Genomic DNA, 16,944 nt, shown 5'->3' on the forward strand with positions numbered 1-16,944 from the left:
TTTAAATTTTTTATATTAAATGCTTTGTTAAATAGAAAAAAAGTATTTGTGTCGTGTCATGTTCTAAAGTGTTCTTCTAAAGTCACAAGTTCTTAGTTACTAAGCCTAGTTGTACAGTAAGAGATATAAGTTTTCCGGAATTTTAATGTAGGGAGTAGATTTGAAATCTGCATTAAATTTTAAGGATTTTTTATAAAATTCGTTTTTTGTAAAATTCTTTATCTAAAAGCGAAAATACATTTTAAGTTAATTAATTTTGACCAATAGGATAGGTGGATTTTAAACTACCTGCGCTCTAATTGGTTGAATGATGTACGACATCCAATCAGAGCGCAGATTTTTTAAATCCACCAATCACAGATGCCAAAATTAATTAACTTAATTTGTATTTCCGCTTTTAGATAAAGAATTATACAAAAAACGAATTTTATAAAAAATCCTTAAAAGATGCAGATTTCAAAACTACTCCCTACATTACAATTCCGGAAAACTTATATCTCTTATTGTACAGTTAGAATAGAAGATATAAGCTTAATAAAGAATTGATATCCCTTAATTTTAAGGTAATACATGTTAATAAAATCTTTTCTAGGTTTTCATCAGATACAGATATTCTAGTAGGAGGATACGGACTTTTTGGAGGACGTGGAGAATATACTGGAAAAATAAAGCTTTTCGACCTAGGTCAGTTTTTGTAAGAAATTACATTAAAATACCAACTAAAAAGGTTTAAATGTGATTTTGTCAGGCTTTAGTCATTAAAATAAATATGCATAAAAATAAAGTAATAATGGAAAAACAATTTTTGATAATTTGTTGATCTTTCTCACTTTAAATTGAGCTCAAATAAAAATTAAATAAATCATAAATCTTTTATATAATTAGAATATAAAAATGCTTATTGTATTTGTAAACTTATTATAGGTGTTGAGGGAGGTGAACATGAGACAGATGGTGAGCTCCTGGCTGAATCTGATGATGTTGTTTATGAATGTGGAGCCAGACAAAAGTTTCCTATTCTTTTTGAGGTAAGCTAAAGAAGAATATTTAGAACCAAAAGTGTAATAAATAAATAAACAAACAAGTTTGTGATGCATTGTTGTAAGTTGTAACGAGTTAATTGACGTTGGTACTTTTTCGCAATAATAGTTAAAAATAAGTTCACTATGAATAACATCAGCAAATTAAATCTCTTATACACTACCCATACAAGAATATAACACATTACATATTTATGAAAGCCTTATAAATAAAAAATATATTTTTATTTAGGAGCCCGTGCCAGTTGTTGCTGGAAGATGGTATGTAGCCTGGGCTAGAGTGTCAGGATGTAGTTCTGACTGTGGATCTTCTGGTCAGAGTACTGTCACTACAGAGGACCAGGTACATGTGTCTTATTGTCTGAACTATAATGTTAAAGGTGAACGTGGAATTACAAAATACTCATCAAATAGGTTAGGCAAGATAAAGTTTGCCCCCCTAGGCCTACATAGGTTTTGGTGAAGTTAGTGGGTACAACTCTGTGTGGATGCAATTTTAATGATGAGATTGATAAACCATAGAAGTTAAGAAAATATTTAGATTAGGTAGGTATGAGATAGATCTTTTAAAATATCGATTAAAGCTTAGATACTTATGACAAAAAGACAAAACAAAATTAGGATCACAAAATGAAGCAAACGGATTGACAAGATCTAATTTTATTACAATGAGAGAATAACTTGCATTAATGAGAAACTCATAGCTTATCACTGTACCATATTTATCTTTAGGTCCAGTTTAATTTTAAATCCAGCAAACGATCTAACAACGGTACAGACGTGAATGCCGGGCAGATACCTCAAGTGTTGTACAGAATAATGACTCATGAGCCCACCGGGAACTACCGCAAGTACTCGCCAGTTGAACCTGTCCATATTTTATCAAACAAGTTTGGTCGCCCTGTCACTGCTGATAGCTTCCAGGTATATATAAATTTAAAGACAACTTCATACATAGATTATGTTTTAAACCGTGGTTTGTGTTTTTCATAAGTTAATGTTCCGTATTTTACTATATAGATTTGGGAAAGAAATAGATAGGTGTGGGTGTAAAAAATTCAACAAGGTATAAAATTGGTTAGAAATATCTTGAAATTGTAATCTAACGGTATGTTAATGATATTGTGGGTAATTTTAAATCAGCAATTCTTTTAATTGACCCTATTTAATTACATCCTAACTATATTTTAGGCTTTGCTATCACTGTTATCTTGGGCTTGGTCAACTTTCAAAGCAAGTGTCAGTGAAATGATGGAAACAATTCCAGATCAGGTTTATTATCTTTTTTTTAATGAGAAGCTTTTCTGTATGTCACAAGGTAAGTACAACAAGAAAAGTTATTTCTCGCATCGTATTATAAACAGCTTTCCGCTGGGACTAAAAAACTGGTTTTAATCTTTAATTTTTATAATCGTAGAAAGCTGGATATAATACGATGCTAGACATAGTTTTTTCGTATGAATGAGAACTGGTTACTATCCACCGGATTCGAATGAATACGAGAAAATTTAAATATGTCTTTGGTTTAATAGTTCAGATATGGTGTACTTGAAGGAAAGAGAAAAGGGGGAGTTAGTTTACTCTCCATTTAATTTTTAAAGTAAAAGAAGCAGAAAACAAATTGAAGTACTTTTTAAAAAGCTTCACTTCAAAAGGAAAACCATATCGGTCTAGCGGTTAACGAGATCGTAAGATACAGACAAACATCCTGTTAATTTTATATAAAGATTTTGTTAATTTAAGGCTGCTCTAATGGATCTGAACAGACTGGTTTTTATCTGTAGAGCTTGTCTGCGACTACTTGTCAGTTTTATCCACTACATCTACCCTCCTTTAACCCCAGGACCTGGTAAGGATGGTGGCCAGGCCCCGCCAGGCAAACCTGTCACTGAAACACAAAAACTGGCGGAATGTGTTTTTGAGGTAAAACTTTTTTATGGCAACTAGAAAATTTTGACTATTATTAGCACAATACTGTTGTTGTTACAAAAACTACTTAAATGCAATGCAATTTACTTCTAATCCAATTCCACACACTTCTTTGAAAAAAAATAATGACTGTTCGTTTTAAATATAGTGAAAATGTTGCGTATTTTAATCATTTTTAATGTGATATTCTATGCTATATTATGGGAAAAGCAGCTCATTAATTGAGAGGGGGGGGAGGGGGAAATGATGAAAACTAATTTTCTGATTTGATTAGGTCCGCTGTCAGCTTGTGAACATGTTGAGTGATCCTCTTCCAAATGAATCTAAGATGAAGAAAGGAGGCCAGCCTGTTAACCTAAGACACAAGGCACACAGCATTGCAGAGCAGCTGGTCAAGGATGCGCACAAGACTTTTGTTTCTTGTTTCCATGCATTCTATCCAACTGGCCCTCTGAAGTGGGTGTCTTTGTGTAGTTTGCTAAATCAACAGGCAAGTTTTTGTAATAGATTATGTGACTATAAAAAAGTTTCCTTTTGGGATGTAGTTTCTTTACATTAATAAAAATGGATTTTGCCTCAGGATCAGGTGCTGCAGGCCTCTCCCAACCTTATACATTTTATATTTTTTTTTATTATTTTTGTAGGAGATTCAAAATAATTACCATATTCTGGCCGCAACTATTGATGCTTTGTGTAATCCTGTCATCAAGCTTAGAAGCATTTTTCCTATTGGTAAGTAAAGTCTTATTTAAATCCTTACAATTTATCTATATTATTGTAAAACTAGTATTTAATATATTTATCTAGCTATCTGAACTTAAGTTTAAGCCGAGTATTTGAAATAATATGCATGTATGTAGTATGTAGTAGCCCTTATTCACTAAAGTTAAAAATCAGATGCTTACGGTTAAGTTATTTGTGAGAATTTGTTGGCTAATCTTAGATTGGTAAGCTTCACGAACTTAATATAATATATTACAAGGTGCCGTGGACACTACTTGATTGCTACATCTCCCTGACCTAGAATTTTGGCAGGTTTTTCAAATTAAGGTTTCCTATTTAATAGCACTCTTATTTGAACCAGGAGCATAGACAGTTGCTTGCTAAATAAATTCTAAACTACAAACAATTTTTCCCTCCTAAAACCTAAGGGTATATCAGGGAAGGTTATCATGTTTTTCATTATAATGTGTGATTCCTCTTCTTAATACTTTTTTAACAATTTAAATTTTAGGCGTTGCAGACACTGACAAAAATCCTGGCAAAGTGGAGAGTCCGACTGAAAATATTTCTGTGACAGGAAGTGTCCTCTTCCTGGGTGACATGTCTCCAAGTTGTAAATATCCTATCCTCACAGAGGTTATGAACTATCAATCACACACTGAAGCGGTCAAGTTTGGGTCCTGGACCTTTGAGGATGTACTAAGCAAACTTCTCAATATTGTTTCTGAGCCTGTTGAACATGCACTGAAGACTGGTGTTGTACTCCGCACAAGTGAAGATCTCGTCAATAAATCTTGCAGGCTTATATCAACAGTCATCTCTGAGTTATCTAACACTAAAAACAGCCAAGATACAGGTCTCGCTCAGCTCACAAACAGACTAAGCCTACAAACGCCAAACAGATTTGCTCGCATAAATTCAGCTCGCACATGGAATTCTGGAAATGGATCGCCAGATGCTATTTGCTTTTCAGTGGACAAGCAAGGAATTATGATTGCGGGCGCCATGATATTTGGCGGAGGTGGAAATTCAGAATATGAGCTGGAGCTCTTACATAATCCACCTGCAAAGGCACAGAAAAAATAAAAGAGTTGAATCAATGTAGCTTGGTGTTGAAAATAATCATTTGGTCTTTGAAAGATTTATGTAACTTGAAGCTTTGAATGATAGTTTAGTCAATAATGGGATTTCCTTTTTTATTAGTTCAAAAAAATATTTATGTAGAACAATTTTAACTATGAATTCATAAATTGGTAGAGTATTTTAAAATGCAAATAAACTCTTGATCGAGGACAGGATGTTTCAACTTCTTATTTTTTTCCTTATGTGCACAGGAGAGAGAAAAGGATGGAGGTAAAGGGCAAGGTTGGACTCCAGATGGAGGTCAGGGCTGGACACCTTTAGAGGTTGCACAAGGATCTTTCTCTGCTGAGGAGTGCTCCAATGATCTTTTTGCTGTTAGGTGATATACTTGTTATACTTTTTTGAAAAAAGGCTTCTAGTGTTCACTTCCATCAATTCAAAAAAAAAAATTATTTATTGTCATTTGTATGGTCTTTGGGAAATCTTAAATGGTAGTCTCTAAAAAGTTTTGCTGTCTGTCCGTTCGTTAGTTTACGTGATGCGCTTATAGCTATCCCAGAATTGCAGGTCTGTTTCTGTTCCATCCCCTTTTTATTATATTTATTCTAAAGTTAAGTAGGTAATTTATTTTCATTTCCAAAAGTTATTATTTTTCTTGTTTTTGTCGAAAATTAATCCAGAATGAATTTGATTTTGATATTTCTAAATATAGTAATTTCATCCATTGTCTATTTTTAAATTTATTGTACTGCTTTAAGTTCACTTTTTTTACAAGGAACATGAACTTTTACCCAATTTCCATTATAGGCATCATGATCTTTCATGTTTATGAAACCATACAAAAAGTATATTGTTTTAGATTTGACAAGCCAGTGATGATCAGCCCACATACCAAATATGCCCTGCGTCTCAAGAATCACGGAGGTACTACATCAAACGGAGATGGTGGTCTTGCTTCTGTCAAGGTAGGTCAATTTAATGGATTTTTAGAGACAGGGCATCTGTATAACTCAAGTTTATGTTATACAATTACAAAGGGGGGAGGCGGATGTGCCACTTTTTGAAACCAAAACTAAAAGTCAAAGGAACTCAACTAAAAAAAGAGTTACAGGTCTGATATTTTGCATGGCAGTTGCTTAATATGGAACTGTGAAGAAAAGGCGGCGCAACCGCCGAAAACCGCCGAGAAAAGGCAAAAAAAAAATCGGCGGGAAACGGCGGCTTTCGGCAGTTGCGCCGCCGTTTCTTCACAGTTCCATATTGTACCCCTATAAAGCAACTGTCATGCAAAATCTCAGACCTGTAACTTTTTTTAGATGAGTTCCTTTGTTGACTTTTAGTTTTGGTTTCAAAAAGTGGCACATCCGCCTCCCCCCTTATAATACATAGGCAATAGAACTTAGAAGCAGGAATAAGGTATAACCAACAAGCGAAATAAATCTAAAATAATAGCTGAAAATCACGCATAGGTTTCGTGACTTTTTTAGAATTAATTTCGTGTTTGGTGTAAGCTGACTTAAAAGACTATCATTTGACACTTTATTTTGCTTTAAGAAATATGTACCCAAAAGTTTTATTTTAACGTAACATTGTTAATATAATTGTCTTTTACTTTGTTTGTAATTATCCGTGCATAACAGTTATGTAACAAATATCTCTTGTAGCTTTATAAAGGAAAATAATGTTTTGGGGGCAGTTACTCACCCTTAAAATATTTTAAAACTTTCCCTGTGTTTTTAAGAAGCTTCACTGTTGAGTGATGGGTCTAGTGGCTAGTGAGATTTTTCGCTACAAACACACGGACAGTCATCCCAATATTTTTACTTAATGATATAATATATATGTATTTTAGGGATCAGATGGAACTACATTCACGTTTACATCTTGTTCTTTGAGTTTCAATGGTACGAACCAGGGCAGAGGACAAATACCTCAGATTATTTATACTTCATCAACAGATGAACAGGTAAAAATTTCGAATTTGTTTGTTACGATTAGGTTAGTTGCTCTCTCCGATTTTTAAAATTTTTCTCCCCAAAGGGGACTAAGCACGAACGAGAGCAAGTGATTCTAAGCACCTTCCAGTAGTGATTCTAAATGTTTTTTTTATGAATATACTAAGGTTATGTTTAATATAGTTGGTGCATTATTTGCCAAGTGTACCACTTTTCTGCACTACCTCTCCGATTTTGTTAATACTCTATATTTTGGTCCGTTAGGTGATTCAAGGATGCTGGATGGCCAAAAAAAAGTTTCAGAGTCCCTGGATGTCTAGATATCTAGCTATCAAAGAAGGTAGTAGGTAACAAAAATCAAAAAAACACCCATTTTTTCACAATTTTAAAAATTAATTTTTTCATCAATCTTACATCCAACCTATACATTTTATACACCAAAATGATCGTTTATTCATGTAAAAAGCGCACATTTTTTAAAAATTTTACTTAAAAGTTAAAGTTACTTAAAACTGTAATATATATACACTTCAGATTTTGACTAATAACAATAATATTTGCCCATTTTACAAATTATCACACTTTTGGGACACCCTGTGCATGTTTTTAAAAAATGATTGTTTTGCCGTTATTCACCGCCAAAGGGCGTAATTTTTGACGTTTTTTGCCGTTCCCGAGGATTTAATGGGCATTTTTGGTAAAAAGACGTTGATTTATCAAGATCACTTTGAAATACTTTTATTTTACTAAATTTCATATGAAGTAAAATTTTTGTGCAGCTAACCGTTTTTCGTCGAGATGGATTTCACTGTGGGCTACAATTGAATCAAGACAAAAGTAAGTGCCGAGCCCTGGGACCTATGTAGGGTGAAAATATACATAAATCCAAGATGATTCCAGGTGGAGACAAAATATTTTAGCGGGGTCTTTTGGTTTTTTTTCAATTTAAAGTTCTGAAAAAAAAATTGAGTAAAATATGAAAATCTTTAATAAAAAACAAACAAAAAATAATTTTTAATATTTTTTTTTATTCAAAGATACAAACAACTTATATAAAAACTATAAGCTTTAAAAAAATTACAATTTTCAAATTTAGACTTTCAATATAAAGATTTGTAGAAAAAACCTAACAACAAATTCTAACATATTTCTGATCAACATAGCAATAAAACGTCTTTTGCAAAATCTTTATCATCAAATATAAATAGCACTTACTAAAGACTTTTTTTCATTTAAACTTATACTTTTCACATTAATTAACTTTAAAGATTGATTTTAAAAAAAAGAAAGGTTGCGTGATTTTTTTATTCATAATTAATTGCCTAATTTTGAGATTCAGATAAAAAACCTTACTGCTTTATATCATTGGATACTCTACTAGCAGCGGCTACGCCTCTAGAGGCATATAGGGACTCTTAGGTTGGGGGGGAAGACGAACCCCCCCTTATAATTACATTTTTTTTTAATGAAAAAGTTAAAAACATTTATTTTGGAGAGTTGATTCTCTTGGGATAGTGATGGTACCCTTCCCCAAAATAGTAATAAACCTTACCAGGACATATAAGAAGCTACCATGTAAAAGAGAACCATATTGGTTCAGTGGTTAGTGAGATCCCTTGGTGCACAAAGACTCACATAGAACGTGTTACTTTATTATAAAGATACATATATACACAGAAACTCTACAATCAGAGTATGTATGTTTGTTCATCCGTCTGTATAAAAACATTACAGAACGTATTTATTTGGTACTAGCGGCTACGCCCCTAGAGGCCTTTAGGGGCACTTGAGAGGGGAAGAAGTGGTTGAATTCTACAACTAGATTTTTATTTTAGACTTAAAAAGAAAAAGTTATTTTTTTGTGTGTGAAATGGGGTCCTTTTTTAGGGGTTGATTTTTCCTAGGATGGTGGAGGTACCCTCCCAAAATAAGTTATAAACCTTCCAAGAACCAATGAGAAGCTACATAGAAAAAAAAGAACCATTGATCATTGTTAATTACTATTCAGGGATCTAAAGGGATAAGACAATGACCGCTAAATTGATTTACATTCCCAAATATGATACATGAATAACCCTTCTGTATGTTTCAGTTAATGGTTGAAATGTTGGGCACTTAATTTAATAATCCAACCAAACAAAAATTGCAACAGGTCCCCTAAGTAGTTAAGCCAACGAATAACAAATTCCTATATCAAACTATGGGGACTAGTCTAATAAACAGCCCATTGTCCCATCTCGCTCTGATTAATATATTTTTGTATCTGTATGTTACACTTGCTATTTTCTTTATTTGTATTCTTTTAAACTTAAGAGCTTCACTAATTATGGATGTTGTCTTTTTCCCTTGTTAAATCCAATTACCTAATTCTGGATATTCTTTGAGGTTGATAATTACAATTATATTTTATTAAATGGAAAAAGAACAATTTAATCATAATTCAAGATAAAAATTATTTTATCACTAGCGGTTTTGCCCCTAGAGGCATCTAGGGGCCCTTGATAAGTGGGGGGAAGTTGACCCCCCCTACTTTCAGTTTTAGTATGCAAAAGAAAAAGTTTTTTTTTAAATGTTGGGTAGGAACTAATTTTTTCTAAACTCAAAACTTCTCAGGACCATGAAAAACTTAAAACAAGAAGAACTATATCAGTTAAGCGGTTACAAAGAATCTTTGGTACCGACAGACACCCTCACACACACACACACAAACAGACAGACACAGAAACTGTTACTTTTATATAAGGATTAATAGACACTAAACTACTCCTTAATATGTTGATCCTATATCAGTCTAAAAGATAGGTCAATAAAGAAGAACCAAATTGGTCCAGCGGTTAGCAAGAACTTCAGGCACAGACAGAAAAAACACACGGACATCCTATCTTTTTTATACAGGGATATAACTTTTATACGATAGGAAAAATTTTTTTTTCCAGATGATATTTCTCTCCCTGCTTTAAAGCACTATTTATGATACAAAATATATAGATTGATGTCTGTTTGTCCATCTTTCTGATGCTCAAGAACTGATATGGTTTTTTTTTTACTTTACTATGTAGCTTCTCATTGGTCCTTGGAAGGTTTATAACTTTTTTTGAGAAAGAGAAGAGAAATCGCCCCTTAAAAAAGGACCACAACACACAAAAAAACCTTTTTCTTTTTAAGCCTAAAATAAAAATGTAGTTGTTGAATTCAACCCCTTCTTCACCTCTTAAGTGCCCCTAAAGGCCTCTAAGGGCGTAGCCGCTATAGCAAAATAAATATATTCTGTATTGTTTTTATACAGACGGATGAACAAACAGACATACTCTGATTGTAGAGTTTCTGTGTATATATGTATCTTTATAATAAAGTAACACGTTCTATGTGAGTCTTTGTGCACCAAGGGATCTCACTAACCACTGAACCAATATGGTTCTCCTTTACATGGTAGCTTCTTATATGTCCTGGTAAGGTTTATAACTATTTTGGGAAGGGTACCACCACTATCCCAAGAGAATTAACTCTCCAAAATAAATGTTTTTGACTTATTTATTAAAAAAAACTGTAATTGTAAGGGGGGTTCGACTTCCCCCCCAACCCAAGGGCCTCATATGCCTCTAGAGGCGTAGCCGCTGCTAGTAGAGTATCCATTAATATAAAGTAGTAAAGTTTTTTATCTGAATCTCAAAATTAGGCAATTAATTATGAATAAAAAAATCACGCAACCTTTCTTTTTTAAAAAATCAATCTTTAAAGTTAAATAATGTGAAAAGTATAAGTTTAAATGAAAAAAAAGTCTTTAGTAAGTGCTATTTATATTTGATGATAAAGATTTTGCAAAAGACGTTTTATTGCTATGTTGATCAGAAATATGTTAGAATTTGTTGTTAGGTTTTTTCTACAAATCTTTATATTGAAAGTCTAAATTTGAAAATTGTTATTTTTCTAAAGCTTATAGTATTTATATAAGTTGTTTGTATCTTTGAATAAAAAAAAATATTACAAATCAATTTTTGTTTGTTTTTTATTCAAGATTTTCATATTTTTTTCAATTTTTTTTCAGAACTTAAAATTGAAAAAAAAACCAAAAGACTCCGCTAAAATATTTTGTCTCCACATGGAATCATCAAGGATTTATGTATATTTTCACCCTACATAGGTCCCAGGGCTCGGCACTTACTTTTGTCTTGATTCAATTGTAGCCCACAGTGATTTCAATTGTTAAAACAAGAAAATAAAGTAAATATAATATAAAATAATTGCTATAACATAAGTAATAAAAGAAACATAAATCATGTGCATTTGAAATTCCTTTTGACAAAAATCGGTTGGATATACAAAATTAATGTGCCATGCAAAGTTCTACAAAAGTAAAGAGATAGTCTATGGCCCTAAAACGACTCCTTCCCCTCAAAAAGGGGCAAAACCATCATTTTTTAAAAACATGCACAGGGTGTCCCAAAAGTGTAAAGATTTGTAAAATAGGCAAATATTATTGTTATTAGTCAAAATCTGTATCTATATGACATTTTTAAGTAACTTAAAAATAGAAAGAAAAAAATTTTTTAAATAGGAAAATACCTATTGATCTGGTCAGCAAACACTATGGCCAAACATACTAAGACACATATTAAAGTAATTTTTTAAAGTAGCCAATTTGGACCAAGTTTTAGCTCTACAGACGCAACAATCACATTTACAGGAGTTCCAAAGCAGGGAGTAAGGGAGGGGACAATGGATCAAATATTCAATTTTTAGGAGTCTCAGACTTTGGGTACTGGCTTATAGGGAATGTGCAGAATTTTAGCAGTTTCTGACTGAGTTTGGGTACTAGCGCATGTAATGCCGCTACTCGTTGTGTTTGTTTTTAATATAGTAGATGGGGAGAAAGAAGGTGGGAGCAAGGGAAATAACTACTCGTTGTGTTAGTTTTGAATGTAGTAGACGGGAAGAAAGAAGGTGTGGGGCAAGGGAAATAACTACTCGTTGTGTTAGTTTTGAATGTAGCAGACAGGGAGAAGGGAGGTGGGGGCAAGGGAGACCGAATAAAAAGGGGCAGTCATATTCTTGCCCACAGATAAAACACAGGATTTGAGCAAAAAAAAATGATTTTTTTTCGGACAGGTATGTTTGGTATTACACTAGATATCCAAAATACACTTTTTGTTGGACACCCTGTAAAATTAGAGTTTTGGCCAAAATAGCATTATGTGCGATTTTTACATGAATAAACGATCATTTTGGTGTATAAAATGTATAGGTTGGATGTAAGATTGATGAAAAAATTAATTTTAAAAATTGTAAAAAATGGGTGTTTTTTTAATTTTTGTTACCTTCCTTCATCATAGATAGCTAGTTATCTAGACATCCAGGGACTCTGAAACAGAGATGGGAAAAAAAACAGGTTTTTTTTAAAAAAGATCAAACCAGTGTGGTTTATTTGGTTTAAACCGGTTTTTATTGGTTTTTATTAATAACCAGGTTTTTTTGGTTTTTTAAATAATTTTTTTGGTTTTTTTTAATAATATCCAAATTAAAGTATTCTAATTTAGTATAAAGGGGTAGTTTCACAAAATGCATTTGAACTTAATTTAGTGAACCGCATATTTTATCCTAGTTAAATGGTTAAATTACATTTATAAGGCATATATTTGAAAAAATTTCAATTTTCTACCACATAGTTTTTGAAATATCAAGACTTGAAAATCGTCTTTTTAAATTGCCTATGTAGTGGGTCTTACTTGAGATACTTGTAAAATAAGCAGAATGGCATTTTCGTGATCCTAAACGAGTGGACAGATTTTTATGAAATTAGTACCATTTTAAAGCGTTAATTTTTCTCTATTGATTTTTCTTTTATTTGAATTTTTAAGCCCACAAATGACGGATCTCGAGTTTTAATTATGAAACATTTGTACTTATTATATTCTGTTAAAATCTTGATAATCTTGTGATATCTCATATGAGGCCATATTTTTCCAAGAAATCGATATACATATAATGCTCCGCATTTATATGTATATTTGACCTTTCTATCATCTACGCGTGTAGGTTTTAGGCGATATTTAACTTATGTACTTTTGTAGAAGAGAGCTCCAGTTATCCAGGGATTTGGCATCCTCAATGCATCACGGAGATTTTCCATGCACAACTGAACGTGACTAAACGGGAAACTCAACATACACTCCGGCCTGCTGATATACCCTACGCAGACCTACGTGTATCCCTTGCCATCCCTGTATGATCAGAAACGCCCCCTCAATACTTCAATACTCTCTGTAATTTTCCTATATGTATATTGATATAATATGTATTCATTAATTTTGTGTAAACTATACTTGTCTATTGAAAATACATCAGTTCCGCACAAACAGTTGTTAGTAGAGTATCAACTCCAATTTGTGGGCAGCTAATCATAGCTGCAATTAATTATCCAGAAACATATAAAATCCCCTGTGGGTACTTGCGTGTAGTATTCGTTATTTAACTTAGCGGAGACGTACAAACGAAGGGAACGAGTTGCTTCGCTCTTGGATCGCTTCAGCCACAACGTTACCATTCCAACGTGAAGTGCCGCCACACCGCTCGAGGCGGGCTTTAATAGTTTTTAAAAAAGCTATCTATTACGTCCGATCTGCTACAGTCAAACTGGTGGCAGCTGTGCTTGGATAAACCGCAGTGCTCAACAGGAGATTTACGAGGAAATTACCCAGAGGAACTACGGTAATTTCGGACGATTGTGTACATCCAGACGAGTTTTATGAGAACTGAGATCAGAAAGGACGAAAACCCCTGTGTTTGGAGACCAGTGTGGAGCCATTCTGACGTCTGGGACATCAACTTGGTAAAATTTTCCTTAAATTTTGAAGAAATTTCGTTAAGTTTCAAAGATGGCGCAAGCTCAACAGGCCGCTGATCTAGAGCAGTTGAATTTGCAGCGTGCTATTCAAGAGGCACAGGCAGCAGGAGCGCCGAATGAGAACGCTCAACTCATTGCGCTAGGCGAAACCTGGTTGGAGAACCAGCGTCGGAAGCTTAACAAGCAGAATTTTCCCCGGTTTTGCAACCGTGCCGGAGAAGATTGGGATGGCCACAAGACCAAGATGGCCAATGCGTTTAGAATTGCCCGTCATCACCCATCGGATCAAGAGGGCAGGAAAGGCCAATACATCCAGAGTCTCGACGGAGAAGCGTTCCAGATGGCCCGAGAAGTCGCTGACAACCAAGATGCGCTCACCCTTGAGCAGGTAATGGATAGGCTGGACGCCATATTCCTAGCACCATCAGATTCAGACATCAACAAGGACGCGTATAAGCAGTTGTCGCAGGGCAAGAACGAGATTCCGCAGACGTACCTTGCCAAGAAAGAGCAGATGTGGTTGAAGGCCTACTCCCCAGACAACCGTGATCCAGGCCAATTCCGAAAAGAGGTAACCCTTGGTTTACGCCATCGAGAGGTACGAAAAAGAGTTTTCTGTCAGCTACCTAGTATTACCAGCATGGGTGTCCTACGGAACGTTATTATGAACGAGATTGCCACGCAGCGCCAACTTATTCACCATGGAGATGCTGAAGATACCTCCATGGATGGCCTCGCCACGTCCAACCGTGTCATCTATCGCAACGACGGCACCGAGGATATGGAGGTCAACGCTGTCGGAGATGGAACCAGTAGCGTCAAGTGCTACAATTGTAACCAGACAGGCCATTATTCGCGTAATTGCCCTAAGAAGAAACAGCAAGCGAGTAAGGGTACGGGCGGTGCCACCAAAGACAAACCGAAAGGCAACTGTCGGAGGTGTGGCACGCCTGGCCATTGGCAGAAGACGTGTACTATTCCTGAGGACAAGCTGGCGAACGTGCGCAAGAGGAACCAGGAGAAGAACGCCAACAGCGGCGGACGCGGCCGACAATATCAAGATCGTGGCCGGCACGCCGTGCGAGAGATGCGTACCAACGAACCTGGAGACGCGGACAGTGGCGTAGGAGACGATGACCAGGCGCAGTTCTACGGAGATGTCAACTGTCTGGAAGCAGTTGGCCACAGAAGCAAGACTTCAAAAAATGTGAGAGAGGGCTCCCGTCGGTAGGTCGGAGTCCCTCAGCAGCTGTAGACCCTACCACCCTCAATCAGATGCAAGGACGGAGAGGCGCCCGGGCCATGGTTAAGATCAGCCTGCGTGCAAATGGACCGACTGTGCGGACCTATGGTCTCATCGATACCGGTAACAAGTTGCACGAAGGAGTCGCCGTAAATGAGGAGTTAGCCCGGAAACTACAGTTGCCGATCGTTCCTTGCGAGTTATCAGTGGGAACAGCGGCGAATGGCGGCGATATGGACGTCATCGGCCGTGTTTACAACATCAGCGTTATCTTGGGAGACGACTGTCCTAGCTACATTCGAGAGGCCTTGGTTATACCTGAGCTTCGCACCCCCATCAATCTTGGGTGCAAGTGGGTCGAGGAGATTCGTGGAGTTCTAGATTACTCATCACCGGTGCAGGCGGCGTTGGTCGTGAAGCAGACGAGAGTCCCGCTTGTGCAGTCCATCGACTACGAGGTTCCAAGTACCTCAGAAGACGAAGAGCGGTCTGGAAAACCGCCGGGGGAGCACTCGCCCCCCAACCCTCAGATAAGTGTTTCATTACGAGCCTTCGAGGAGCTGAATGCAGAAATAAGTAGCTATAGTAATGCTGTAAATGTCTGTACGCCCACTTTTAAAGATTTATGTAAAGCAGAAGATAATTTTGCGAATGGTAATGTGCACCATTCACGTGAGTTTTTAGCACTTAAACCAGATTCCGTCGAATCATATGTTGCGCAACTTTCTTTTAAGCACAAAGCAAAAGCAGATTTTGAGCGCAAAAACGTTTGGACACGTAATGTCAAGGGACCGCTTCGTAATTCCCAAGGGCCGGCCGTTCGTTTGAAAACCGTCGCAGTAGGTAAGCGGCCGCGTCCTGTCCGTTTGTCCGTCCAAGCGACTAGGATTCTCGCGCCAGAGTCAGTGTCTGTCGTGAATTTTCTTCCTAGCCGAGAACTCCGACCGCAAGCGATTGTCATGGTAGAAGAGACCGTTTTAGATGATAGTCCAGTGCGTGTGTTGGAAGGAGTATACAGAGCCCAGCAGAATGGGATAGTCCGCATCCCTGTCGTCAACTTGCAGGAGGCGCCGTGCATTGCATCGGCCGGGTGTGTGTTCACCGCCGAGATTTGTGAGGACAGCAGTATGGTGATCAACACCGAAAGCTTGGTGTTGAGAGAGCCCCATGAAGTTATTCAGTCAATGTCCGAGAACAAGACGAGCGACGCCACCAAGCCCATGACGAAGGAGCAGATGGAGAACCCCACATTCAAGGAAGTTTGGGAGGACCTGGAGATGGAGGACAACGAGCTACTGAACGAGCACCCCGATGTCAAGAAGCAAGTCAAGGAGCTCATTTACGAATACAGAGACATATTCAGTCGAGAGGCCCCTGGGCACACAGACCTGGTAACTATGAAGTTGAAGCTCAAGCCAGGGACGGAGCCCATCAGGCAGAGATACAGGGAACTGAACCCTAAGATGTTGAAGGATCTGGAGGCACAGATGGCCGACTGGCTCAACCAAGGAGTGATTGAGCCGAGTTCATCGCCATGGGCGAGCCCCCTTGTTCCCGTGCGCAAGAAGGATGGAAAGATCAGATGGGCAGTGGACTTCCGCAGGTTAAACAGTTGCTTAGAGCAAGATAGTTACCCGCTGCCGAGGATACAGACGCTATTGGACCGCGCAGGAGGACATCGTGTTTACTCAACGTTAGATGCCACAGCCGCCTACTTCAACATCTCCATCGATCCAGCATCCAGGGAGCTGACGGCTTTTGCCACGCCAACGGGTTTGTGGCAATTCCGCCGCATGCCCTTCGGCATCAGCACAGCACCAGCGGTATACAGCAGATTCATCAGCACCGCAATGAACCCGCTGGGGAGCGAGGTAGCGCAATGCTACCTCGATGACGTAATATCATACAACCTGAGAGTTGCGGATCATGTACCACAGATGCGACAGGTTTTTGAGGCACATTGCAAGGCTGGAATCAAGCTGAAGGCTAAGAAGAGCAAGCTGTTCCAGAAGAAGATCCAGTATCTTGGCCACATGCTAAGTCACGAGGGTATCGGTATGGTGCCAGAGTATGTGGAGCGTATCAAGAACTGGCCGCCGCCCTCAACTGTCGCCGAGTTGAATAGTGTCC

At 37.0% G+C, this 16,944-nt stretch overlaps 1 protein-coding gene across 1 annotated transcript in view; it reads left to right on the top strand.

Annotated features, from left to right (window-relative positions):
* The window catches only part of hiw (MYC binding protein highwire), an 80,650-nt gene that overhangs the window by 18,856 nt on the left and 44,850 nt on the right, over positions 1–16,944 (top strand). The window contains exons 25-36 of the mRNA XM_080162517.1: positions 593–684; positions 925–1,028; positions 1,273–1,383; positions 1,773–1,964; positions 2,232–2,312; positions 2,784–2,963; positions 3,244–3,459; positions 3,614–3,701; positions 4,204–4,763; positions 5,027–5,154; positions 5,635–5,740; positions 6,628–6,741. Coding sequence (XP_080018643.1) covers positions 593–684; positions 925–1,028; positions 1,273–1,383; positions 1,773–1,964; positions 2,232–2,312; positions 2,784–2,963; positions 3,244–3,459; positions 3,614–3,701; positions 4,204–4,763; positions 5,027–5,154; positions 5,635–5,740; positions 6,628–6,741 — 1,972 coding nt within the window. The remainder of the gene's footprint in view (positions 1–592; positions 685–924; positions 1,029–1,272; positions 1,384–1,772; positions 1,965–2,231; positions 2,313–2,783; positions 2,964–3,243; positions 3,460–3,613; positions 3,702–4,203; positions 4,764–5,026; positions 5,155–5,634; positions 5,741–6,627; positions 6,742–16,944) is intronic.

The sequence above is a fragment of the Acartia tonsa genome, chromosome 5 (genome assembly GCF_053477335.1).
Source record: "Acartia tonsa isolate MP-2025a chromosome 5, ASM5347733v1, whole genome shotgun sequence".
Classification (NCBI taxonomy): Eukaryota; Metazoa; Arthropoda; class Copepoda; order Calanoida; family Acartiidae; genus Acartia; species Acartia tonsa.